At 36.7% G+C, this 27,986-nt stretch overlaps 1 protein-coding gene across 1 annotated transcript; it reads left to right on the top strand.

Moving 5' to 3' along the window:
- Positions 1-15: 15 nt before the first annotated feature.
- LOC106095835 (DENN domain-containing protein 5B) lies at positions 16-27,986 on the top strand. Its single transcript, XM_013263229.2, has 16 exons — positions 16-702; positions 6,620-6,729; positions 6,854-7,024; positions 7,088-7,326; positions 7,383-7,672; positions 8,538-9,543; positions 14,515-14,721; positions 15,272-15,452; positions 15,515-15,887; positions 23,816-23,945; positions 24,010-24,260; positions 24,325-24,470; positions 24,546-24,664; positions 24,736-25,115; positions 26,911-27,145; positions 27,210-27,986. The coding sequence occupies exons 1-16, from the start codon at positions 270-272 to the stop codon at positions 27,397-27,399; spliced, it is 4,461 nt and encodes a 1,486-aa protein (XP_013118683.2). The 5' UTR covers positions 16-269; the 3' UTR covers positions 27,400-27,986.

Genomic DNA, 27,986 nt, shown 5'->3' with positions numbered 1-27,986 from the left:
GACAGTCGACTTTTAGATCCCTAGAATAAATCGACTTTATAGTTTAACTTTAATATAGGGCTCGACTTTTTGAGTTAAAAATTAAATCCATAACCCCTAAGTGAAGCGTAAGGGGGTATTATCTCAATTACCACTTCTGCACTTCTTTTGCAAATTGGTTTTCGAAAGGAATTTTGTGAAAATAATTGACAATATATATTCATATTTGCATACATGTGTAGATAGGCATTGTGGTATTGTGTATTGTCTTTTTTTGTCATAACAAAAACATGTCGGATCATGTAGTCAAAGCAAAATGTTTGACCAAAAATGATTCCGTCGAAGCAGCGTCCACGTCGACAGCTAAAAACCAAAATTTTAAGACGTCCCAACCGCAAGAAAATAATGTCTGCAATAAAAACAATGAAATAGAAAGTGAGAATGTGGGGAGCAGACCATTTGTGGCAATGCGAAAACTTAAACCCTCTAGTAATACATCACCCTCTAAGAATATCTCACCCAGTCTTGCCAACGATTCGGGTAATCCGACGTCACCAAGTTCCTTGTCTTCATCTTCGCCAACATCCCCAACAACGCAGGATGTTTGTGGATCGGCAGAGATGCGTCAAATGAAAAAGGATCCACAGTTTTCTCGTTTTGCGGACTATTTTGTGATTTGTGGTTTGGACCTAGACACTGGTTTGGAGCCTGATCGCTTTGCAGGTAAGCCATCTCTGTCCTACATCTAGGCTAGTACTGTGTTCGTGATTAGTTATTTAAAGCCACCAATAACTCGTCTTATCATATCGAGTATCATACGTACTCAGTATTTAGGCAAGTGCCGGTGCCGCCCGACATCTCACTGAGACACTCCACTCGATATCGCTCATTGATTGCGACTACACTTTCGGCTTCTCCGTATACGAAACTTGCCGCTATACGCAACCTACGGACGCGCCCGGCAGCTCCCAGCTGAGCTTCTCGTTATGACGATGAACATCATACAAATCGGAGCTCATCCGTGTGGTGTTTATAGCCACCCTGTGCTAGGAAAAAATGGCAATGATAACTAGAGCCCGTCTAAGTCCGACCATTATTGCCCTTTTTATTGGCTAATAAAAGGCGTGTCTATGGCCTGATTTTGCTGAAATTTTTAGCAGTGGGTTGTATTAGAGCCCTCACATTGCCATATTGACCGAGCTGCCGAATAAATTCTCGCCTCCTAAAAAAGCAAACTTTTCCAAAGCCATAATAAAGTTGTTTGAAATCCTTATCATTATATTAAATAATAAGAGAGAATTTCTTTATTTTATTATGCTTGCTTCGAACATATAAAAATAATTTACTCTGCTCCTCGGATATCTACCGTATTAAGAATAACGTATTCTGGAATCTTGTCGTTGTAGCCACATGTGGAGGTGGCGACCCTCGTCTAGCTCCTGTGTGAATTAAATCTTAAATGTCGCTTTATTTAATTTCTGATGAACTTAAAAACGGGAGCACGTGAACTTTGATCTGTTAGAATTCAACATTACTACTTTAATTTGTAAACAATCATTTTTAATAATTGTTCTTTGAATCCATACTTTTTCAATTTGTATAAAATATTTTTCATTCTCTTTTACCAAATCTTTGGAATATTGATTTATTAGCGTACTCTAATAGTTTTTCGGTCATCGTTGTTGGTCAAGACATCGTTTACGAGGTTTAACATCTAGCTGATAATTATCATCTTTGGAAGTATAAGACAGGGAGAGAAGATGGCGCTTGGAAATGTATTATCGAGCCAGTTCCTGGGCAAATAATGAATGGGAGAAAAGTTACGAAAATGCCAGAATATTAATCGTATTATCTGTGGAGGACAACCAACTTTTGCTCATCTGAAAGACTACTACGATGAGGGAATCATGGAATATTTTAATATCGCATCATGAGGAGGCTACTCTTGGTAGTAGTGTGAGAATTTTGAGGAAAATTTTTAGTATATTTGTATTCAATATGGAGAATACCATGGCTGACCATATATCTGAAATAAAAATTGTATTCGAGAAACTTGAAGCAGAGAAGGTTAGGTTAGGTTAGGTTGAAAAGAGGGTGCAGATATTAAACCGCCCCATTCCACTATGGACATACATCTAAGCCAGTAATCGGCTTGTTGTGCGCTATTAATACAAAAAAGTAACCTGAAGCAGAGAAACATTTTCGGAACGTTGGGTGGTTGCAATGTTGCTCAGTAGTCTATATCTTCTTTTGATACGTTAGTCACAGCATTAGAAGCATGAAAAGTGGAAGAATTGACTGTAAATGTGGTAGAAAACAGAAATTTTCCGTAGCTTCAATTAGCCCAGGCCATGTGACAGGACGGTCCTCGTAGCATTGGAAGGCATTCGGCACGGTCAGCCATGCCTGAAACGCTTGGTCGCGAATTATCTGTGTGGTCGCCAGTCGTTTGTGGAATATAGGGACAAGAAATCGAAACACCGTAGAGTGAAACAGGAAGTTCCCCAAGGCGGGGTGATATTATCCTCCATTCCATGGTTGCGGAGTGACAATTCCGACCATCAAGTGTCCCAAAATACTTAGTGTCACAATTAAAGGGGTATAACAAATCCTCCCTACATGCCAAGCAATTTGCTATTAAGTCAAAAGTAGAAACAAGATTCTCAAGTCACTTACCGGCAGCACAGGGGGTGCTGACATAGAAACCTTGTTGACCATGTACAATTCAATGAGCCGTTCTGTAGTAAGTTATGCAGCACCAGTGTGGTCCTGTCAGCTCTGTGACACGCAGTGGAATAATATACAGCTCTGTCAGAATGCCACTCTTCGAACTGCATTGGGCTGTCCCCTCAGTTCTCACGTGGACAACCTTTATCAGGAGACAAAGAACCTACCCGTGCGAAGACATAACTATGTGCAGTCTAAGAAATACCGTCTGGGCTGCTATCGCAAACACCATTCAAATCATTATCTTGTGGATAGAAATCCACCGCCCAGAAGCCTTACGGTAGATCGACATGATCGAGAGCGTGAGGTCCAGCGCCACAACAGGGAAACACAGACACGGTAGTAGATGCGATGAATAGCTACCGGGTGAATGTGGTCCTTGGAGAACGACCTCTTTCCATTGCACCTAAAAAATTAACCTCCCCCGGCAAACGAGTGTAGTTCTGGCTCAATTACGATCCGGCAGATGCAGCCGCCTCAATTTCTACAGAGCAAGGATTGATGCCAATGTGCAGGATGTATGTCCCGATTGTGACCAGGGACCACACTTCACCTGTTTTACTGCCAAGCAAGATCCACTCGTCTCACACCCAGATCCCAGATGGAATGAAGTATGCAAAAAAACTACAGCTGAACAACGGTTAGCAGTGTTAAGATTAGAAAAATATCACCCCGACAGAAGCTCAAGCAATTGGAGGACACTTGTAAAACATATTTCTAAGCTCTACGACAACAGCGGAGAGCAGGATGGAAACAGTTCTGTGAGGAGATAAATAGTGACATTTCAGCGGCTTATCTTTGGAAAAAAGTGGGGCAATTCAAAGGATGGAAAACGGCAAAGCAACTTATTAAGGAACAGATACTTGTCTCTTCATGTACTATATATCCGGCCCTCCGGAGCTACACGAGAACCCATATTGTTTCAGGGTATTCTGGATTTGAACTATGACCCCCTTTCTCCTACAACGAACTTAAAACAGCAATTAAAACTTTAAAAAAATACAGCCCCAGGACATGACGAAATCCGTAATGGTCCTATTAAATCATTTAGCTCAGGGCATAAACACTCCCTTCTTCAGATGTACAACGACATCTGGACAACAGGCTACATTCCAGAGAACAGGAGAAAATTCAAAATTGTTCCCGTTTTAAAGAAAAATAAACCACCGCAAGAACCAACGTCATACAGATCAATAGCCCTAATTTCGTGTCTAAGAAAAATTTTCGAAAAAATTATTAAATCCTTATTAAACACTAAAACACTCCTTAGAAGGCAATAAAAAGCTAAATAATAATCAGAACAGCTTTTGCATCGGACGTAGTACTTCTGATATTAAAAACCCGTTTGAAGTGGTTAACATCAACATACTGATACAAAAGGTAGAGCTAATTGGCGTTTCGGATCATACCAGATGTATTCTCCGAAATCTTTTACTGGCGCCAATTAAAGTTGTAGCAGGCGATCTTTTAGGATAACTCCTCAAAGGTTTACCTTAAGTCCCATTCTTTTTAATATATACCTAAACGACATATTCCGTGATTTGACTACAACATTCCTGGCATATGCAGATGATGCTGTAATTTTGTACATCACACCATGACCTATGGCCTTGGGAGAAATACAAAGAAATCTAGATATTGCCACATCGAGCTTAAATTTAATCGACTTACATCGGGTCAGTCCGGTACGTACAACCGGCTTCCATGGGATTGTATAGAATACGCCTCAACATATAACTTTTTGGGTTTTACTCTTCATGAAAACCTTAATCACACAGAACATGTGAAGAACATTAAACACAGCTGCTATCAAGTTGTAAATATCCTCGCGGTCCCTATGTGGTGTAACGCGGGGTTCCGACCCCCAAAACATTCTAAAGATTTACTTCGCAGTTGTCATTCTTCAAGACTGCCCGAAACACGTTCTCTGACACTTCAAAGGATTCAATACAAATGTATAAGAGCTTTGTATTCAACACATGTTGTTAGCTTCGAACTCACCGAACTACCCCTTCCGGATAGATTCTCATCCCTAGGAAATAGTTTTGGTAACAAAATATTTTCCCAACCAAATCATGCAGCTTTAAAGTATGTAAAAACATTCTTAAACAAGGGTTTTAGAAACACCCGATATGGATCTAACAAATGCAACAAAAACTTAGAAATGATGTTATGATTCACATCCAAAGTTGGAAGATGGAAAGACTTTAAACATATATATATATATATATATATATATACAGACGGATCCAAGACACACCAACACGTGACATCCGCCTTCTGATATCCACACATATAAGCCGAAAAGTAATTTAACTTACCAACTTTTCCACGCTTTTTACAGCAGAGGCGTATGCGATTCTTCAAGCATTAAATTCAACAAAACTAAAATTCTTGATAATTTCAGATAGTCGATCATCATTTGGGGCAATACATTTATTTTTCAGAATAAATACCACCCATTCATCTTGAAGATAAAAAAGGCATTATTTGAGCTACTCACAGCTGGCAAAATAGTATCAATTTTTAATGAATTCCAAGCCATTGTGGTACAGAAGAATACGAAAGAGCAGACCTTATTGCTAACAACCATAAAATAAAAGAGATATGAGCCAGAGCGATAGAAAACAAGGAAAAGAGGTATGACAACTAAAGTAGGTTTCCAGAGTGTACGGAAGAACGCTCTAACAAATAGAACCTAAGGTCAACATTTCACCATGGTTTAAGGACACATTCCTGCCAAGCAGCACCATTAACAGACGACACAACCAGCTTAATTCACATCTATATAGAATAAATTTATCAGCTACTAAACTATGTGACTGTAATACGATTCAAAATATCGACCACATTGTTTTCGATTGTAGTCTAGTAAATACCCACCACCGATATGAACTTTTCACAACCCTATGTAAACTAGGCATATACCCGCAAGATGTCAAGGATGTATTGAAGACAAGGAACATACAGGCACATAAGCAGCTTCAAACATTTTTTGTTGATTCTAATGTACAAATTTAAAACTAATAATTTACATTGTATGTATTCATTTAAAAAACGTTAATATCAACTATTCAAAAAACGAATAGATTAATGCCCATATTCACAAAACTTATTGCAGTTTTAAATTAGGTTTATTTGACAGTTCTATTGAGGAAATCTGTCAAATAAACCTACTTTAAAACCGCAACAAGTTTTGGGAATATGGACATTAATCTATTCGTTTTATTTTTTTATATTTAAATATGACATTTCATCGAATATGTCAGAAATAAAGAAGAAGTGTGTGGTGTAGGTATCACTGGCTATACGCATAACAGCGCTGGCACCATCAGCCGTTGGCTAATCACAGTTTCAGAGATCAAATAAGTTGGGCAAGTTGTGTATGTTTGTTGCTATTGGCATTATTCGATACGCTTGATTTCAATAAGGGAAGTAAGATTTTATTTGTCTTCTATTGCGATTGTGCAGCAAGTAGTCTTTAAGAACCCTGTTCAAATTGAGATGTGTGCTAATTGGGTTGGTAAATAAAGCACCATCATTCCATTTGACGGATCCTGCTGATGAAGATTCATGGCGAATCGGAAATTGCGATACGGGTGGGCGGTCAAATACTTTTTAGCAACATCACAGAGTTTGCCTTACTTTTCTAAGAGTTTCAAAATGTCCTATACCCGGACAATATCCTGCAATGGGATCTCAATTAGATTTTAAGACCAAAAAAAAGAAGAGACATTTTATCTTAACATTAAAAAATAAGTTGTTTTTCACACACAAGAGTAGTTGTTCAATGAAATTTTTTCTAATCGGCATCATGTGGCTTTGAATTACGTAATGCAAAAACAATATATATGTATGAAAAATATTTTGAAATATAGTTATGATTAAAACTATCCGTATATATTCTTTTCAGGGGATAATTTACATTGCTCACCATTAGATCGAGCTTACAAAAGCAAACCATTGGCCCATTATCCAGAAAATGTCCCGTGGAACCCTTTTGATTCACATGGTGTTTGTATGGTAGGCTCCTCATTGCATGAAGTAAAACTTATTCCTTAAATATACAGGCTTAATTCAGAGATCTTTGGTTATTATATTGGCAATGATACATGCATACATCATCATATTTTGTTTTCATATCCAGCTTTCTTTGCCACAAGGACTACGTTTTCGAACTCAAAAGCATAACCTCGATCCGAAGTTTCATTCTTTTGCAACAACTCGAGAGGATGGAAAACGTTGTTATGGTTTTAGTTTAGTGTTTTATGAAGAAATACGCAACCGCAACATATGCAGTGCAATGCATACATTACAAGTAAATTAATTGTTTTTTTTTCCTATTAATGTGTGCGGCTTAAGAAAGAGATTGTCTTTGCAGTCCATGTTCATTACTGAGTTGTCCAATGGCCAACAGACGCATTCCCTATCACGTATAAAGGATAGCCCTGTAAGTCGTTCTTTGCCTCGTCATTTTAAAGTTGCAGGTCAAGCACCACAATCGGCGCAAAGTTATTATGATATTACCAAGGATAAACTCTACGTTGCAAAAAGTATTTCGCTAATATGTCAGATACCATATGCATACGCCGCAGAGGTATTCTTAAAGAATTTGTACAAGTAAGTTTCGTTGTTTTTCGCAAATTTTCGATGAGCTAATTAGTTGCTTTTTCCAGATGTCTTCCTCGTCAACCGGGTCCAGGCATTAGTCTCGAATCATATGTGTATAATATATTGTACGAAGTAATGCTTCCCCAACCAGGTAAATCTATTCGAATTTATTTGCCACCTCCGGAAGCACATTTGCCAGCCATAGCTTTAACATTACAACGACCTGAAATACAGTCGGAATTACCGCTGCTTGATTTTTCGCTTCGATTACTTTTTACGTACCTTGGAGTTGAGTGCGTTATACAACTTCTTACGTGTGTATTATTGGAGAATCAAGTGCTGTTACGTTCAAATGGTAAATTATTATCAATCTTACAGAGTTTTATTTTAGATGATTATTCTAATTGTTTTTTTTCCATTAAAATGCTCATGTGATAATGGCGCACACTATCCAAAATATTTGCCTTTATTTATTTGTATACCCTACACCACCACTGTGGTACAGGGTATTATAATTTAGTGCATTTGTTTGTAACACCCAGAAAGAAGAGAGATAGACCCATTGATAAGTATACCGATCGACTCAGAATCACTTCTGATTCGATTAAACTGCGTCCGCCTGTCTGTCTGTCTAGGTTAATTGGTGTACATATATTGTTTTTGGCGTAGAGACGAAGCCTATTGAAATTGGGAAAAATTTAATTCAGATTTGGATATGGCTCCCATATATATGTTTGTCCGATTTTGAGAAATATTGCAATAAAGTGCTCATTTGTTAACGGATTCTCTGGAAATTTGGCAGGAAGGATTTTCTTATGACTCTTAATATTACTGGTGAATTTCATAGAAATCGGTCCAGATTTATATATGGCTGCCATATATGTATATCGCCCGATTTTTACTTCTGGAGCCCCTTCAAGCGCAAAAAATCCAAAAAATCCGCAACGATTTCCTCGACGACTACCACAATATCCATAGAGTTTGCTTGAAATTTGATACGGATTGTTTAATAACCCATCTGAAAACATCCACCGGGGTCCATGAAATTGGTTCAGAATTAGATATAGCTCCCACTTTGTACTTATAGGATAGGTGTAGGATATTTTACAATCGGCACCGCCCGACTTTTGCCTTTCCTTACTGGTTTTTTTCATTTGTAAATTTATTTATTTACTTCTATACATTTAATTTTAATGGTTATTTTTTTTTTTTTTTAATAGACTACCAGAAACTAATGGTTGTTGGAGAATGCATCACTTCCATTTTGTTTCCTTTCGTATGGCCGCATGTTTATGCGCCAATATTACCGGCAGCTCTGCACCATTTTCTAGATGCGCCAGTACCTTTTGTTATGGGTCTTCACGCTGAATGCGAAGCTGCCAACAAGATTGGCTCCGAAGCAACACTTTGCTTCGTAGACATCGACAAAAAAATCATACAACTTCCCGAAGAATTGCCGGCATTTCCCCATAAAATGGACTTCATGGCTGAAATTATTTCAATACTGGATAAATTTGAGATAGAGCGCGATCGAATGTATGAACCAAGTTTGAGAAATGGATATTCATCTCGCGAACAGGATGTTATGATAAGTAGTTGCACTTTACCAAGCGGGTTGCAAGCGGCGCGGCGTAGTAAGGAACGATTCCAACAACTGCAGGAAACCGTTTATACTCTTGGCACTTCCCCAGAAAATAATTCACATACCAATTTACATTATCAACCTTTGGTCGCTCATCCGTCGAAAATTGACCATGTGCCACGTATCGCGGACTTTCTTCGCAAGAAAGGTGTCCGTAATTCATCGCCGGATTGTGTTGATAGTGCGGCTCCTTCATCACCCACTCGATCTCGCCACAAAGATATTAAACAGCAACAACCAAAGTTATCATCAGAAGAGAAATACTACCAAGATCTCCGAATAAACAATGCTTTGCGTGAAATTTTCTTAAATCGTTTTGTGCATATGTTTTTTGCTTACGAATTTTTCGTTATCTATCCCAACCAAGATAGAGAGGAATGGTTAAGCAATCGCGAAACATTGCAAAATTTTGATAAATCATCGTTTTTATCAGACCAGCCGGAGCATCATAGACCATTTTTATCTCGATTTTTAGAATCTCAAATGTTTGCAACTTTAGTGGATAACAAAATACTCTCTGTATGGGACAAGGAGGACCCCGACGCTAATCTTAAAATTTTTGATCAAAGAGTTAAACTTTTAAGGTAAGATTATTTCATACGAATTAGTTCTATTCGACCTTTAACTTTGAACTTTTTAATGAATAATTTAGCTCGAGGTCAATGTTGGTTGTTCACACATACGAGTATTTCACATAAACAAAAGCTTACAAAGTTATAATAATCAAACGTCTTAAAAAGACAGCAATTTAAATTGAACTAAGAAGTAATTTTTCTCTTATTTAAAATATGCCTATAGCTCCGCACAGAGTCTCGCTATTGATGTTTTTTGAAATAGAAATTCAACTCAAAAAACAGCATCAGCGACCCACTGTGCGGAGAGTGGATATAAACATTTAGCGATAATTTCGTTAGAAAATGTATTTAGTTATACAGCTGAACGTGCAGATATTAATCCGCCCCATGCCACTATGGACATACACCTAAGCCAGTAATCGGCTTGTAGTGCGCTCTAAAAACTATAAAGTAACCTCTAAAAAGGAAATTTTAAGTTAGGAATTCCGTGCTACTTACAAAATCCTTAATTGTTTTCAATGCCACTCCCCAAAGTTGGTTCATGTCTGATATTGTGTCTCCACCTAAGTACCGGTATCTGTTGGATGCGAAAGCCCGGCAAATACAAAGGAAATGCTCCATCGTCTCATCATCTTCCCCGCATGCCCTACACATGCTGTCACTTGCCGCACCGATTTTACATAAGTGAGCTCGTACTCCTATGTGTCCCGTTATGATACCAATACGGACCTCCTTCTGGATCTGGATCCCCCATAGGATTTTCGCCGTCCTACCGACCGTTTCGCTTTTCCACGATTTACTAGGCGTGTTTGGATAATGATGGTACATGGCGTGATAAATATTAATTCTTAGACTTCAAATGTGTTAATTATTAGGGTTGGGGTCAACAATAAGGCTTATTACAAATATTAAAGGTCGCCGTAGTGCAGAGGTTAGCATGTTCGCCTATGACGCTGAATGACTGGGTACGAATCCTGGCAAGAACATAAGAAAATAATTTTCGGCGGCAGTTTAACTCCTAATGATGCCGACATTTTTTAAGTATTTTGCCATGTAAAAACTTCTCCCCAAAGAGGTGTCACACTGCGGCACACCGTTGGAACTCGGTTATAAAAAAGGGTTCCTTATCATTGAGCTTAAACTTTAATCGGACCGCACTCATTGATATGTGAGAAGGTTGCTCCTTTTTCTTAATGGAATGTTCATGGTCAAATTTGCATCTACAAATATAATATATATAAACCAGCTAGAGAGTTTCGTGCTGAACAAGTTTGTTACGGGGTGTGATGGACAAATCTTTGAACACCTTTATAAGGAGGATGAAACTTTAAGCCTGTAGTCCACATTAAAAAAGCCCTGACGATAGAATCAAAGCCCAAATCTCTACAAAATATTGAGTTTAGATACGTTAAAAGAAATGATAGCCGAGCAACGAGAAGGACCAAAAAGGGGGATAAAAAAGAGAAGAATAAGATTGCTTCTAGAGAAAACAGCAATAAATTAAAAAAAGTTTTCTCATTCCGGATGGGAGAACCACCAAAACGACAAATGTCGATAAACGATAAACCAAGTGATATAATTGCAAGAATGTTGGGCATGATGCTACTCGGGAGAGTGACGGCGGCTCAGCAGAAGACTTTATCGATACTACAGTCGAACTTCATTATAACGAACTTCTCTATAACGAATAAAACTTGAAAACACAACTTTTTCAAATCCTTTTTCGCCTCCATAACGAACTTCTCAATAACGAATACTTCTCTCTAGCAATTGTTTTTAAAGCGCAAGTTGCTTGTGTAAGCACCTTATCTCTCATAACGATTTTTTTGGCAAACTTGTTTTATTAAAGTTCACACAAAAAAATGGGGAACAAAACTTGAAATACTCTTTACAGACAGTGTCGCCAACAACGAAGAGAGACTCAAAATGCAATCGAAAATTTTTCGTTTTTTTGTAGGCTGGGACCATTAAGAAAAAAAATATAAAAATTTTTTGGCAATATTTTTCATGATCTATAAGCAATTTAATCCAATGAAATAAAATGTTTTTTTAATGTGAAAAATATCAATTTTTTTATTTAAACAGTAAAAACGTTATTTAACGTTAATGGTTAATGTATGGTTTATTGAGCCAATAACCACTTTAATTGTATTTTTGAGCTTATCATAAATCTAAATTGCAAAATTGGTAATCAATAATACAATTTCCTTTATAGGTCCGATATCAGTAAAATTTTTAATTGAATGTACGATTAAAATCGGCAATTAATGAATATTGGTAGATGTAAAATAAACTTTGAGTTGTTTACTTCGTTGCAGGTAAACTATTTTTATTTCAAATGTTATATGCCTAGAGCACGTACATATTGTATATGGGAGTTTTAAAAATGACACGTATTCCTTTTGGCATAAAGCCGATAGCGACAATTTAGTTCCGCAGGATTTGTCTCTGGGCCGTGAGTTTCTGGAAATGCTGAATTATTACTCAAAATTCATTGCGAACTTTGGTGGCCTCACTGCATGAATTATTGAGAAAGAACATGCCATTCAGGAGGACGCCCGATAACATTTAAAAAAAAAAATAAACTTTAATCCTTAACTCCCTAAGGTCCTGTCGACTGATGCTTCAAACGAAGGTATGGCGGGCACATATATATCCAAATGGGCTAAAATTACAGATAGCCTTAATTTCTAGGACCCCTACGAAATCTGAAAGGAATTATAGTACAATACAGAAAGGGGCGATTGCTATAGTTTTTTGCGTGACTAAATTGGGACGATAATTATTGTTGAGTCCGAATGCAGAGGTGGGCTTTTATTTTATCCGGTTTCAACTATTACCTATAGTATAATATGTCACAATACTGTTGACCATGTTTCTAGATATGTGATCAAAAGGACGACTCTGTTTATGCCAATTTTAAAGCTAGAGTAAATCCCTTGAAGATAAATTCTTTTGGATGCTGCAGGAGAGACCGGCTGCGATTCGAGTCTATAAAAAATGAAAGGTTTCAAGGATGTGAACTTTTAGTTTATACAGTGGGAAGCAAAACCGCGTAGATGTTTCTCTTTTTATATTTCTTTCGAATATTAAAAATCAAAAATAGATCAAATTAACTTACTTTTTTTAGTCGAATACTTTTTCAATACTCTTACTGAAAATTTAATAAATAAAAGAAAAATCCACACAAAAAATGCATTAACTTCAAAGCAGCCACTGAACACAGAAAATTGTAGACCTAAATTAGACCAATTTAACATGGTATTGACTTATAAAAATCTTTCTTCCTTTTACACATATGTAATGCTGAACGCAGTGCGAATCAATGCGAGTCAATGATATGTTTCGCTTCTATTACATATATACACAAAGTGGCGTGTCTAGACAAAAAAAAAATATATAGAAAATTAGAAGCGTGGTTTTTATCTCTAAATAAAATTTAATTTTTTTATTTTAATTTTAAAGTAAAACAAATTTATTGTAAAAAATGTTGCGTTGAAATAGTGGAATGTAGAAAAATGCCAGATGTTGACATAGAATGGATAAATTCCAAATATTGGTGGACATTGTAAAATGTAAACGTGATATTTATAAATACATTTTATTAATAGTATCTTATTTTTATATTTAATATCCGTATATAGATCTACATCTGGATCTAGACTTCATGGTTTTGCACGCAAAATGCTAAGGTTGAAAAAGCAACTACAAAAAATTGGTTGCCGAAAAAATCCAATTTTTAGCAACTGACAATGGCAATGTAAAATTGTCAACCGACAACGCAATTGAACTATGGTAGTCATCCATAATCGAGCCATAATACTATGTTTAGGCCAAAGTCCTTTTGACCAAACGCTTTGAAAACGACTCGTTTTTCCTCTAGAATTTATAAGGGCAAAACGACTCATTTGCAACAAAAACGAGTTGGTCACAGCATATGTAAAGCAAATAAACGCCTAAATTGTGCTAAATAAACAAAGCCCTGAATAATGTCAAAAAATAAAAATTGAATTTTTACCAAAAAAAAATATATATATTGAATAAACATTTTACAGATAAAACAAGAAAAAATAAACCCTAACAATAGTGCATCATAACATATATGTTGGAGTGTCAATGTAGACATAGCATATCTTTCGAATTCCCTCTCGCACTGGCTTGGCACTCCGTCAGCTGTATAATACTGATATGGCATTGCCGAGGGAGATTAAGATAAAGCCAGTCCATTCATTAGTAATGGCGCACATATTGTACTGCCTTGAAGTTTATTCCGGTACATCCGCTTCAAACATGATCAGAGTTAGATTGACAATTAATAGAGTAGTACCTTACCGTTAGTCTCTTCGATTTATGACAATTTCCGACTTTGTAAGCTTTTGGCTTTTATTCCTAATTTACAAATTTTACAGACTTCATTCACCACTTTTTCTGCCGGATTCTTTTGTAGTTTATCATTCCAGGCGCCCTTACTTATTAATGAGTCCAAGGTTCGTCCCATACATTGCATATTCGTTCTTAGTAAGAACATCTCTTCCAAATGATCTAAGAGTTTTTATCATTTCTTCACATACTAACCGGAAAAGCCTTCTTTGTTATTTTACGGAGAGTTAATAATTACGACTAAGGTTTCTTTAAAGCTAACATTCCTCAATGAAATTTTTCAAGAAACGACGCAGTGTGATATTATATTATAGTATTTTTTTTTTCTTCTCTGTATGAACTTACTATAATAGTTGGGCGGTTTTTCAACTATTAACAAAAACCAATAATACATTAGAGTATTTGCTTAAACCTATTAAATTTTCATACACGTTCGTAAGACTCGTCGTCATTGGGGTATACAATTTTAAATAGAGTTAATCAAGACGAAATGACCGACTTAAATTTTCCAACTAATTGGTGAACATATATTTAATTTTTTAATTTGATTTATTCACGAATCTTACAAATTTTCCAAATGTTACTGAATTTTTATTTTAGAAAACGCCATGGAGAAAACATGATTTGCGCCACCAGCTATGAACCCTGTGTGATTAGTCAAGAAGCCCAACAGATTTTTGAAAAACGGCTTAGTTGCGTTGATATTGAAGTAACACCGCCGAGTGAAATTTTATCCAATCGGGCAGCTTACTTTCGCAGCTTTCCCATTCTTGAGAAGACAGTATTGAATCAAGAATGTACATCGAGGTAGATTAAACTTTTCCATATTTCTATATATCTCAAAATAATTATACTCAACTTAACAAACCAGAAATACTAATAGAATGTCAGCAGCTGGGCTATATGTTGTGTATAGCCATGTTTTAGAAAAATGTTGTACAATAATTTATGTTAATGCAATACGATATTATTTTGAATCGAATATTTTCGGTTTAGTTATTAGAAATATTAGTTTTTATTTTGGTCCAAATGTAGCCACTAGTTTATTAATTTTTCAGTAATATGTTATATATTTTTACAATATTTATTTAAACTTTGTTTTGTCTTCCACTTAACTTTTATGTTGTACAAAAACATACAAAATAGAATAAATATTTAAAAAAAAGCACTTCTAAAGGTCATATTTTTCTCAGACATTGAGTGGGAAGAACGATGATCCTCATCCATACATATTCTGAGTACTTCGCAAGTTTATCTTATTTGTAGCATGTTTTTCTCTACAGTGCTTGTTGTTAGCATTGAAAGGTGGCACACATTAGTTTTTCTTGTCTCCTTCTCCATTTTCTATTTTCCACAGAGGAAATAGCTTGAGACGGGTAAAAAACGGCAATAAGTGGAGAACCAAAGAAATCAACTTCGATCAGAAACCTACAACAAACATTGCATTAAATCGGCTTTCGGCAAATCTTACCAATACTGAACTAAGTCCTGCACTAATAGCTCAAGCTAACTGGACTTTCGTGGAGAGATTACTCAAGGTTATTGTCATATTTGCAAATTAATTTCATTATAGAGTAATGTACCTGAATCATACTTTCAGGATATTAAAAGTAAAACAAAACGAATGTTACTGGAGAAAATGGGCACTGAAGCTGTGGCGCTAGGATTGAATAAAAATGATGGTATTGAAGAAAATACTCTGATAGCGTCTCTTTGCGATTTGCTAGAAAAAATATGGTCTCATGGCTTGCAGTCGAAACAGGGCAAATCAGCATTGTGGTCGCATTTGCAAGCCTATATTGAACTGCAAGAAAGTCGCTCTTCCAACTCTAACCCGAATAGCAGCAGTTCAAGTTTAAATTCCAGTACTCTGTCTCCAAAAGCATCGGGAGGCAATAAGGTTGGAGGAATAAATACTAATTACGTTGCAGCTCCCACATTGGCGTGGAATGTTATGCGAAAGCGCATGGATTGTAAGTATTCTAAGAGCTGAGGTAATTTTTAAATATTTATCATCCATACAGAAAAGGTTAAAAGAAGTTCCGACATCTACAGTGATACATATAACTTCTTCATTGCATAACTTAGAAAATTCTTCAGATTCAGTTTGCCACATACTGTGTGCAAATGTGAGGGTTAAACTTGTGTTAATTAATATGGTTGGTTACATCCTGTACTTAATGTATATATATTGGGTTGCCCAAAAAGTAATTGCGGATTTTTCATATAGTCGGCGTTGACAAATTTTTTCACAGCTTGTGACTCTGTAATTGCATTCTTTCTTTTGTCAGTTATCAGCTGTTAATTTTAGCTTGCTTTAGAAAAAGGTGTAAAAAAAATTATATTTGATTAAAGTTCATTCAAAGTTTTATTAAAAATGCATTTACTTTCTTTAAAAAAAAAATTACTTTTTGGGCAACCCAATATAATCAACAAATAAGGGGGCCCCCATTCATATTCAGTACAATGCTTTGGCGAATGAAAGATCCGGATTGGGAGGGAGGAAAAAGGGAGTAGTTTTTACTCACATCTGTCTCAAACTTCTGAAGGTCATAGTTTTGTAGCAAGGATATTAGCCGGAAGTCAATCCCACAGACGAAAAACGAGTTTTCGCGATAATGTAATGTTCGGTCATCTAGCCAATCGATTGCAAACTCGTGCTACTTTTCGAAAAATCTTGTATTCCAAAGAATTTTTTGTATTCATTTAATTTTTGACGCTTAGAAATACCTAATTATATGCAAAGAAATGTTGTTATAGGGTTGTTGTTGTTGTAGTAGTTTGTTGTGTTCTATCTTGCGTCTGCTTGATGCTGTTGAGCATCGAGATCCAGGAACTCCGCGACTAAGATGGGGTGCGTCCAGGGAGATTTGGGTCTGAGTGGAGTGGGTCTGGCTGAGCAGTTAAACAGGTGTTGTGTGGTCTCTGGTCACAATCGGGACATACATCCTTATTCATTTATGATATATGTAAAAATTGCACAAAAAGTTATTTTAAACTGAGAAACATTTGGGTATTTTATTTACCAATCTAGCGGATTCGATAGATTTTGTATAAAAAACGCTCTTTCCGCTAAATGCATTGTATTTAAACGTTGGCAATACTAAAACACATCCGAAATAATTTGAGATGGGCGATGAGTAAATACCCAAAAATTATTTATCTGCTGGTTAACGCTATTTGATTTGTTTTTGGGCTAACAAAATGTGTCTAATGTGAATACAAAATCAACAATGTACGAATTTGACAATAGGCCCACTAATTAATGTTAAATGACCTATAGACAAACGTAAATGCAATAAAAAGCTTACTCTCAATCAAAAAAATCTGCTGGCTTATAGGATTTAACAAAAATCTGTCCTATTTCAAACACATTTCCTTACTTAGGGAGTTTGAAATTTTTGTCAACAGAGAATTTGATTTGTGAAATTTCGTCAAGTTTTTCGTTCATAATTTTGTGGATAGTTCGGCTTGAGGCCATGTAAAATCATTAAAAACAGATTTCGGCATTTTTTATTGCTTTGTAGTTTATACATTCGTCAGTTGGGGTGTTAATTATGTGCAGCATTTCTAATGTGTATCTTCTTTTGTAGTTAGTTTTGTAGTTTATACATTCGTCAGTTGGGGTGTTAATTATGTGCAGCATTTCTAATGTGTATCTTCTTTTGTAGTTAGGTTCTTGGGCTAATAAAGGGTGATTTTTTTGAGGTTAGGATTTTCATGCATTAGTATTTGACAGATCACGTGGGATTTCAGACACGGTGTCAAAGAGAAAGATGCTCAGTATGCTTTGACATTTCATCATGAATAGACTTACTAACGAGCAACGCTTGCAAATCATTGAATTTTATTACCAAAATCAGTGTTCGGTTCGAAATGTGTTCAAATTTTGACAAATTTTGTTCAGCGATGAGGCTCATTTCTGGTTGAATGGCTACGTAAATAAGCAAAATTGCCGCATTTGGAGTGAAGAGCAACCAGAAGCCGTTCAAGAACTGCCCATGCATCCCGAAAAATGCACTGTTTGGTGTGGTTTGTACGCTGGTGGAATCATTGGACCGTATTTTTTCAAAGATGCTGTTGGACGCAACGTTACGGTGAATGAACACATTTCGAACCGAACACTGATTTTGGTAATAAAATTCAATGATTTGCAAGCGTTGCTCGTTAGTAAGTCTATTCATGATGAAATGTCAAAGCATACTGAGCATCTTTCTCTTTGACACCATGTCTGAAATCCCACGTCAAATACTAATGCATGAAAATCCTAACCTCAAAAAAATCACCCTTTATCTTGACTTCCTTGAAATTTGGCACATGTCCTCGAGTTGCACAGTTGGCTGCGAGGCTTATCCTTTGCCTTTTGATCCGATTTATGCGCGGAAACTCTTGCCTTTAGTTTTTGTAGTGCCAATATATGCCATTGAGCATAAGTTGGGCTTGTCCCCATCGCAGCTTACCTGGTATACGACGTTCGACTTTCCCTCTTTCCTTATCCTGGTTTTAGTCTTGCTAAATAGGCTGTTGACGGTATTGCCGCTTTTTAGTGCCAGTTGGTGCGAGTCCTTGTTGTAAATGTTGGAGTTACCAAATCTCTTCGAAAAGCCTGAAATATATGTTGTCCTTTTATAAATTCTTGGTGCAAGTTCCTTCGTATCCGTGTCCTTTTTGTTCTTCGCGTGTGGCAGTGTTGATTTTTATCCTCCTTGGATGCTTCGAATAGAAGTTAATGAATCTTCCGGATGCTGCTTCTTTTTGGTACCAATCGAGCTTTAATCTATTGTCTTTCCTATGGACTACTGTGTCAAGGTAGGATAGCATGTCATTTGTTTCGCATTTCATTGTAAATTGGATCTGTTTATTGAATGAATTCAATATTCGGAGTGTGTTTTCGACTTCATTCTTGTCGATTATGCAAAATATGTTATCTACATATTTTGTCAAAAATCGCGGTTTGCTTGTCAGTTTATCAATACAATTGTCTAGTAGTTCCTCCATGAATATGTCTGCTACAATCGGCGATAATGGAAACCCCATCGGCATGCCCTTTTTGCCCTGTTCATAAAACCTGTCGTCATACATAAGCATCTGGAATCCTTTGTACATAAGTTTACTATCTCTATAAGCGTCAAAGTTGAAACTTTTTAAACTTTTCCGCGTTGCTTTGATGAAAGAGTTGCATTTTTGCAATGCGACGCTTAAAACCAAAGCTCAACGCGTTCATTCTGTTTTGGCTTCAAACTACCCAGCTCTTAAGAGAGGTGTAAAAAGATAAAAAGCTCTTAAGAAATCTTCCTACAGTCCGGCTGAGCGAACATGGCCAATGAGAGGTTGTAGGGGAATTTCCGCGAAAGGGAAGAATCCCCCTACGATCCGAGCTAGTGAACAAGCTCCATAGCAATTTGTAGGAAAACTATAAGAACTACTCTTTCAACGTCCAACTGTGTGAACAAGCTCAAAGGAGGGGGTCAGAGAAAGGTTCACAATAAATAAGAAGGAACGCAAAAGATTTATAACACGCCGTATGTAAATTTAAACTACACAAAAATTTTGAAGCAAAATGTAAAGAAAAAGAGAAATAATACCCTTCTATAAGAAAAATTGCAAAAGCTGGTTTTTAAATGTAATTGCTATGATGATACATTGAATATCGTGTGGTAAATTATTTCAAAGACGAATGCTGCCGATATAAAACTGTCTCTCAGACATCAAAATCCGTCTTCTGCAGGGCATTGGATTTTTTCCTCTACTAGATCGAGCAAACTCTAGTCTCTCAATATTTAGGTTTCTTTAACGATAATCTGACCCAACCAAGCCCATTTTCTCTTTCGGAGCTTAAATCGGACTGCGCTCATTGGTATGCGAGAAGTTTGCCCCTGTTCCTTAGTAGAATGTTCATGGGCAAAATTTGGAATTTACAACAGCAAATTATAAGCATCTACATATGCAGATAATTACGCAAAAATAATTTTATCAAAGACCTTATCTATCGCAGATAACATTGAACTCGGTCTAAAGTCCTCGATTCCGACATAACCCTTCGACTTTGGTACTGGTATAATTCATTGAACTTTAAGTACATCTGGATAACTTGACTCCAGTAACATTCTATTAAAAATCGTGCTTAGTATCTGAGATATCGCAAACTTTCTCATTAATAACATTCTAGCAGTAATTTTATTATATCCTGACGACTTATTCACATCCAAACTATCTAAATGTTTTTCGATTTCATCAGAGTCCACTGGTTAAATATCAAATGTCATCAGTGTCTTTTTTGCTTGGACAATCTAAATTATCTTGCCCAAGTCTTCTTTTGAGTAGTCTTCTGAATTTTTTTCAGTTAGTTTTCAACTTATTAACTTATTAATGAAGCGATGGTCAGAGCAGGAGAGCTCCATGGAGACCCTCCAATCCAGAATCTCATCGATTAGATTTTCCAAACATTTTGTCAAATTTAAAACCTATTAACAAAGGTAGCGCATTACCAATACTAAGTGTTATTACGTTGTTAGTATGCAAGAATTCTGCTAGGGCTTGGCCCAGCTTATTAAAGTTGGTACTAACCCCGAAGTATGGTGAGAGCTCGCATCGCACCCTATTAGTACCTCATTTCCTGCTTGGTTCGCCTTCCTCACCATCCGTTGCAGTTCTGACGTGGGTAGCGGTGTCGGCGAGTCGAAAGGTAGATAAAGTGATGCCATGTATGCTATACCATCACTGTTGCATCCGTCGTTGACAACTCTGGGGAAAATATAAAATGTAAATTTTTATGACAAATAACGCAGGTCCTCGGCCGAGTACCAGTGTTAACATAGAATATTTGGTAGTTCATGTCGGAGAAGGATGTGGTTAAGTGTACAGCGTTAACGTCATCAGACGACAAAATATCAATATTTCCACATCTCCTTTTATCAAGTTATCAAGCTAATTACCACTACTAAATACTACATTTTCAATAATATATACTACATTTTCAATAATAATATAATATCAATGAGTGCAGTCCGATTAAAGTTTAAGCTCAGCGATAAGGGGCCTCTTTGTTTATGCCGAGTCTGAACGGCGTGCAGCATAGCGACACCACTTGGTAGAGAAGTTTTAACATGGCAGGATACCTCATAAATATAGCAAGCATTAGTAAGGGGATAACCTCCGCTGAAAATTTTGCCTATTTTCACGCCGTGAATTGAACCCTGGCGTTCGGCGTCATAGGCGGACATGTAAACCTTGGCCACGGTGGCCTCCAATGACATTTCCACTACATAGATTAATAACTACTGATTCTTTGCAACAACCCAGTAAACCAAACGTTCAAAATTCGGTCAGAAGTCTGTTCGGAGTTGTTAATATGACTTCGGAAAGAAATGTCGGAGGTAAATCTGATGTTTCTGACAGAATTCTATTAAGTCTTAATCAATACGGATTCAATTTTGGAATAAAATTCTTTAGAATTCGAATGTACATTCCCAATTGTCTTATCGAATTCCAACCGAATTCTAAAAGAATTCTTCTACGATAGAATTAGAAATCTGCTCTCGCCAAGTCCGAACGGCGCGCTGACACCTCCTTTGGGGAGAAGTTTTTACATAGTATAGTGCCTCACAAATGTCTCCAGAAATAGGAGGGATGATGTTTTGACGTTCTCTTCAGGATTTGAACCCAATCACAAAAACTTCCGATACGGAGTTCAAAAGTCCTTGAGAATTCCGAACTATCGGAAGAAAAATGTAAAAAAATGACAGGACGTTCAGACATCGTTTAAAATTCTTTCAGAACTGTCGGGACAAAAATTCCCTCGGAATGTCGAACAGAATTCGGAACGAACTCAGTAAGATCTTTTTGGAAGACTTTAGAATTTTATTTGTCTGACATAAGACATTTGGTTCGTTAAGAATAACTTTATGCAAATTTGGTGTATTTGTTATCAGAAGAAAATGCGTGAGAGCAAGTGAAATGTTGAGAGTTTGGTAATTGAGAGATTGCTAAGTTCTGCTGAAGGGTTTTCCAGCAGCAATTTACAACATCGAACAGATGTTTTTTGAAAACCAGTTGTTTTATTCAATGATAAGGGGCCTCCTTTTTATTCCCGAGTCCGAACGGTGAACCGCAGTGGGACACCTCTTTGGGGAGAAGTTTCTACACAGCATAGTACCTCCCACTAGGAGGGGCTAACCACCGCTGAAAAAATGTTTTTCTGATGTTCTCGCCAAGATTCGAACCCAGGCGTACAGCATCACAGACGGACATGCAAACCTCTGCGCTACGGTGGCCTCCGACCTTAAATTGAATTGGACAGTACTCATTGATGTGTGAAAAGTTTGCCCCTGTTTCTGAATGGAACGTTCATGGTCAAATTTGCGTTTGCGATTGTTTCGTTCAAATAAATAGCAAAGGCTGTGGTTACTCTCCTGCAAATTTGTAACGGCAAAGTTTTACTAGAGAAGTGCGCAAACAGACCTAATAGCGCATCGCAATTTTCATGGAATCATCTTGATATTTTGAATGGACATTAGCTTTGATCCAGAGACGGTTCAGATTTATGTGTAGATCCCATTCATACATTTTTTTATCCGAGTTAAGCTTTTATTTAGCAAATTTACCAACCGACCTTTACGAAACTTAACAAATCAGATTATCTTACGACTTTTGGCATGACAGGGGAATTTCACATAAAAATCTGTTTCGATTTTGATATAGCTTCTATTATAAAACTCGCGATTTTCATTTCATTGCCATAGAAAGTGAATTAATCGGCCCAATATTGTTTTATATTATTTCAAGATAGCGTTTGGTCGAAATGCAAGAAGTCTTCTGTCTGTTTATTATATTACACTAAAGAATACTGCCGCATTTGGCAACGTTTACGCCACAGGGATATAGATAAATCCATTGTCCAACAGCCGTCCCAACCAACAAGAATAGCGGCCGCCGCCCGGAATGTCGATTAGATATTCAAGTTCTAGCTGCATAAATGTAGGTCTTTACATAAAGCAGCGTATCAGGCAGACCACCACGACGTAGTCGAAGCAAACCTCTATATTACTCACTTACGTAGTTCTGCTCAAGAACGATCCGATAGATTCAGCTACCTTAACTCCTTTTGGCAAGGGAATACGCCAACCTCTACCAGATCACTCTGAAAGCATCTCATTTTAGCCAACGATTGTTGGATGAGGACGGAAAGTTGTTAACACACAGACATTTCGTGATAGACTGTAGGCCATAGTTGTGCACTATCAAAATACAAAAAGTAAAACAAACTTTACAAAAGCAACACTATACATGCTTGTAAACTTTCTTACAACCTTTATAACTTCTTTTTGGTTGTTTTTCCTTTAAAGTTCTTTTTTTCGAAAAAATTATAGTAACATTTTTAGCCAAAATAAAACAGCTAAAGCAAAACAGCTGTTTTCGAAAATTCGAAATTCCCTCTCCCAAATTTTTCCTCTCCCCATTCAATCAGAATAGGAGGATTTTATTCGAGGCAAAAATTAATTCTGTGGGAGTTTATTCCCAGGGAATTTTCAGAATTGGGCTGAATACGTAGTCTACGGAGATATTGGAGAAGAATAGAAGAAAAAAACCTTAAATAATTGTGTTTTAATGGACCTATAGCCGATGCAATACAACAAAATTGAAGAAAACTAATAATATGGAAATTATTATGTTTTTCAGGATAATTGGAAAAAACCCACTATTTATATTAAATAGTATAAGTTTAAAGAATGCAGTATGGATTAGAGTTCTGTGCTCTCCTTCAAGACGGCTTTTGTTAACCAATTTCATTTTATATACTTTTCGTTCTATGTAATGGAATTCCATAAATAACCACACTGTGCATATAAAATTGTGCTGCAACTTTTAATTAGATTTGTTTTCCTAAAACTTTTTTTTATAGATTTGTCTACATTCCAAAGTGATTTAGATAATCCACCCAGTCCAAATCGCAGTCGATCCAGGGATCGCAATAAGTTTGTTGGTTTGGAACAGTTGTGTCCTCTGCCAGAATCTTTGGAATTTGACGTGAGGTAAGTTCAAAGGTGGTGTAAACAGAATTTTGTCCATGCCTAATTAATTTGTATTTATTTTAAGAAATGTTATGGCAATGGCCGATATTAAAACGCAGATCGGTTATACTAGAGCTTGGGTTCGATTGGCGCTCGAAAAGAAATTGCTTTCTAGACACTTTCGAACTCTTCTATCAGATGATTCATTGTTGCGCTCATTGTATAAACGTTCTGCGTTTTTAAGGTGCGATGAGGAAAAAGAACAATTTTTGTATCACATTTTGACGCTTAACACTGTAGACTACTATTCGTTTACCAACACGTATCCAACTACAAGTAAGTGTGTACTACAAGCTTCATTGCTCTATATTCTGTGACCATTTTATTTCTGTCATTTCAGAACTTCCTTATCGGGTTGTTATATTTCCCTCTCGGAAATATGGTTCATACCATACATCAAGTAATGTTTGGATTGTTGTATCAGGAACACTAAATGAAACTCAGAAAGTTCCAGTGCCAAAAGGTTCCCTAGAGTTTATATTTCACGTAGGTCTTAAGCTTCAGACAGACAACCTTTCGAGTATAACATATGTATATACATTTATTTACTTTTTATTGAAGTATAAAAATTTGGGACTAATAACAACAATCCGAATTGGCCACGACAACACCGGTCCCTCAAATAAATGGCTGATCGAACATGTTGTGATGCGTAACGAAGTTACTGGACACACCTATAAGTAATTGTTATGATCCATATTTTGAAAGTGTGTTGATGCCAAAAAATGTATGTACGTGTATTTCAAAACAGATTTCCTTGTGGGCGTTGGTTGGGCAAAGGAGTGGACGATGACTCTACGGAACGATTATTGGTAGGTCAAAAAATTTCAACGAGCGTTAAAAGTGCAGAGTTGGATCAGACAAACCACACTCCGCCTCGCACTCGAAGCCCCAGTGTTCAGCGTGGCCAGGATTTACCACCACCTTCCGAAATACAACACAAGTTGGGTAACTGTGTTAATGTCATTGTCAAATGGCATTATAAACCAAGTCGTGATCGTGACGTTGGCACACTAACCAATTTACTTTGCGGTGATGAAGGTCTGGTCAAATGTTTGGAAAACGTTTTTCTGTGTGGTTTTCGTTCTACTAGGTTTTTTGGGCGGAACCTTTACATCTGGGACTATTTTAGTAAGTATAAGTAATGATATTCTTGTGTGTCTTTTTTTTAAGGGAAAACGTTTTGCTAATGCTGCGTTACATTTTTATACCCCCCACCATAGAATGGGGGGAATACTAATTTCATCATTCTGTTTGTAACTCCTCGAAATATTCGTCTTAGACGCCATAAAGTATATATATTCTTGATCGTCATGACATTTTATGTCGATCTAGCCATGTCCGTCCGTCTGTCTGCAAAAGTACAGACGAAGGAGTAAGGCAGCCGCTTGAAATTTTGCAGAAATACTTCTAATTAGTGTAGGTCGGTTGGGATTGTAAATGGGCCATATCCATCCACGTTTTGATATAGCTGCCATATAAACCGATCCGAGCCGCTAGAGGTCACAATTTTTTTTTATTACGACTTCCAACGACTATGCTGAGTATGGTTGAAATCGGTCCATAACCTGATGTAGCTATCATACAAACCTATCTGGGGTCTTGACTTCTTGAACGTCTAGAGTGCGCAATTCCTATCCGATTTGGCTGAAATTTTTCACGACGTGTTAAGTTATGACTTCCAATAACTGTGCCAATTATGCTTTAAATCGGTCCATAACCTGATAAAGCTGTCATATAAACCGATCTTGAATCTTGACGTATTAAGACACTAGCTGGCGCAATTCTTATCTTATTTGGCTGAAATTTAGCATGGGGTGTTTTGGTATGACTTCTAACAACTGTGCCAACTCTGGTTCAAATCGATCCATAACCTGATTTAGCTGCTATTTAAACCGGTCTGGGATCTTCACTTCTTGAGCCTCCAAAGGGCGTAATTATTGTCCAATTTGGCTAAAATTTTGTGCAACATGACCTTCAACATATATGTCAAATATGGTCCGAATCGATCTATAGCCTGATACAGCTCCCATATAAACCGCAATTCTTAATCGAATTGACTGAAATTTTAGGCATTGGCTTCTACTATGGTCTCCAACATTTAAATCAATTATGGTCCGAATCGGACCATAACTTGATATAGCTCCAATATTATAACAATTCTTTGCTTTTATCGTTCGTTTGCCAAAAAGGAGATATCGGGAAAAGAACTCGACAAATGCGATCTATGGTGGAGGGTATATAAGATTCGGCCCGGCCGAACTTAGCACGTTTTCACTTGTTTTATATGCAATGTAAAGAGACGTAGTCGTATTTAAAATATTATGTATGCTCCACGTTTCCTTGGCCTAAGCTCTGAGTATGTTGTTTATACTCGAGTTGTGAGGGTCATCACGAAACTTGGTGTCAGAGATTGTGGAAGGAGAGCCGAAAATCTGGGCGCTTGTAAGTTTATTCTAAGTTTGGCTAATGGAAGAAATGTTCTCTCATAGCCAATTAAAGTAAATTATATACTTTTTTATTTGGATTCCATTGCAGGATATTGTCCGGCTATAGACCATTTCGTTCAATGCTTTCTATTCAAAGAATAGCACAGCGGAGAACTTTCAAAAGTAAGGCAAAATGTGTGATGTTGCTTAAAAGCATTTGACCGGCAATCTGCATGATATTGTTTTCTTTGCCTTATTTTTTGAAAGTTCTTTGCTGGGCTATTCTTTGAATAGAAAGCATTGAACGAAATGGTCTATAACCGGACAATATCCCGCAATGGAATCAAAATAAGATTTTAAGATCAAAAAGAGAAAGCACAAACAGGTAAATTATGTACTCGTATTTTAATTGATTTTGCTCTTTTTTTTTTTTTTTTTTGATCATTTTATTACTGAAATAATACAAAAGTGACCAATCCATATCTTTTTGTCTTAAGGTAAAATAAGGGAACAGTTCGAACAATGTTTATTGCAAGAACAGCAACAGCAATTTGACGATACCGGATCAAGTTTGGATTCCTCTATAAGTGGGGGTAGTGTTGGCGATCACCAACGTCGAGAATTAAGTGCCATTTGGCGATACTATATTCAACTTATAGACGAAATTAATAAGGTTGGCAATACATTGGGCAAGGATGGGAAGTTCCAGCTGTTGATATGTTTGAGTTTAAGGTAACTATTGCTTTCAATTTATGAATTTGCCATGACTTTTTTGCCCTTTTTTCTCTCAACACAGAGAGCATTTGCTAACGCGCATGATCAAACCGATGTCCGAATTGAAAGTAACACAGGAAATGTATGAAGAGGAAAGTTTTTTGCGGCGAAAAAACCTTTTAACATTCTTAATACAAATTTTGGAACCACTCGACGATTGTCATATAGTATTGGAAAATTCAATAACACAAGGCATTCCCTCACAGTGTTAAGATATATATGTTCAACTATGCGAATCTCTATAACAAAATACTCATTTTAAAAGTAGATCTTAAGTGCATGTATGTTAAAAATAACTCAAAATAAGAGCCAGCCATGCGATAGCTTAATGTTTTCCCTTTGCGTGCATTGGTCCATTGCATAAGCATCGTATATACGAACGTATTGTATATATCGAATATGAATAATAACTAAACCAAAGCTGCGAGGGAGGAGAAGTAACATTTCCAAACCAAAGCAAAAAAAACCGATGTTCTACATGTTACATACATCCATCCTACGCATCATTTCTGTGTGCAATTAGAGTTGAATGGCAACTAGATTTAGATTAAGGTATATATACTCGATAGCAGTCTAAGAGCTATGCAGATACAGAGAAAAGTGCATCCACTATGTTCTTTACACATAACTTGCCAAGGTAGCTTTTTTTTTACTAAATAATTTCACCAAAGATTGTTTTTATACAAATTTTATTTAATTTAGTGCAAAGGTTTTATTTTGTCCCATTTTACAAAAATAATATAATTCGAATTGTAATTCAAAATTAAAGAGGTTGGAATATATTATATGCATACACAAA

The sequence above is a fragment of the Stomoxys calcitrans genome, chromosome 1 (assembly GCF_963082655.1).
Source record: "Stomoxys calcitrans chromosome 1, idStoCalc2.1, whole genome shotgun sequence".
Classification (NCBI taxonomy): domain Eukaryota; kingdom Metazoa; phylum Arthropoda; class Insecta; order Diptera; family Muscidae; genus Stomoxys; species Stomoxys calcitrans.
The sequence above is the reverse complement of the archived record's forward strand: the minus strand, read 5'-3'. Positions and strand labels throughout refer to the sequence as shown.

Coding starts and splice junctions, on each gene's coding strand:
- LOC106095835 (XM_013263229.2), top strand. CDS start 270: ATGTCGGATCATGTAGTCAAAGCAAAATGTTTGACCAAAAATGATTCC. Junction 15,888..23,815: donor TATGCGAAAGCGCATGGATT/GTAAGTATTCTA, acceptor TTTTTTTTATAG/ATTTGTCTACATTCCAAAGT. Junction 27,146..27,209: donor TTGATATGTTTGAGTTTAAG/GTAACTATTGCT, acceptor CTCTCAACACAG/AGAGCATTTGCTAACGCGCA.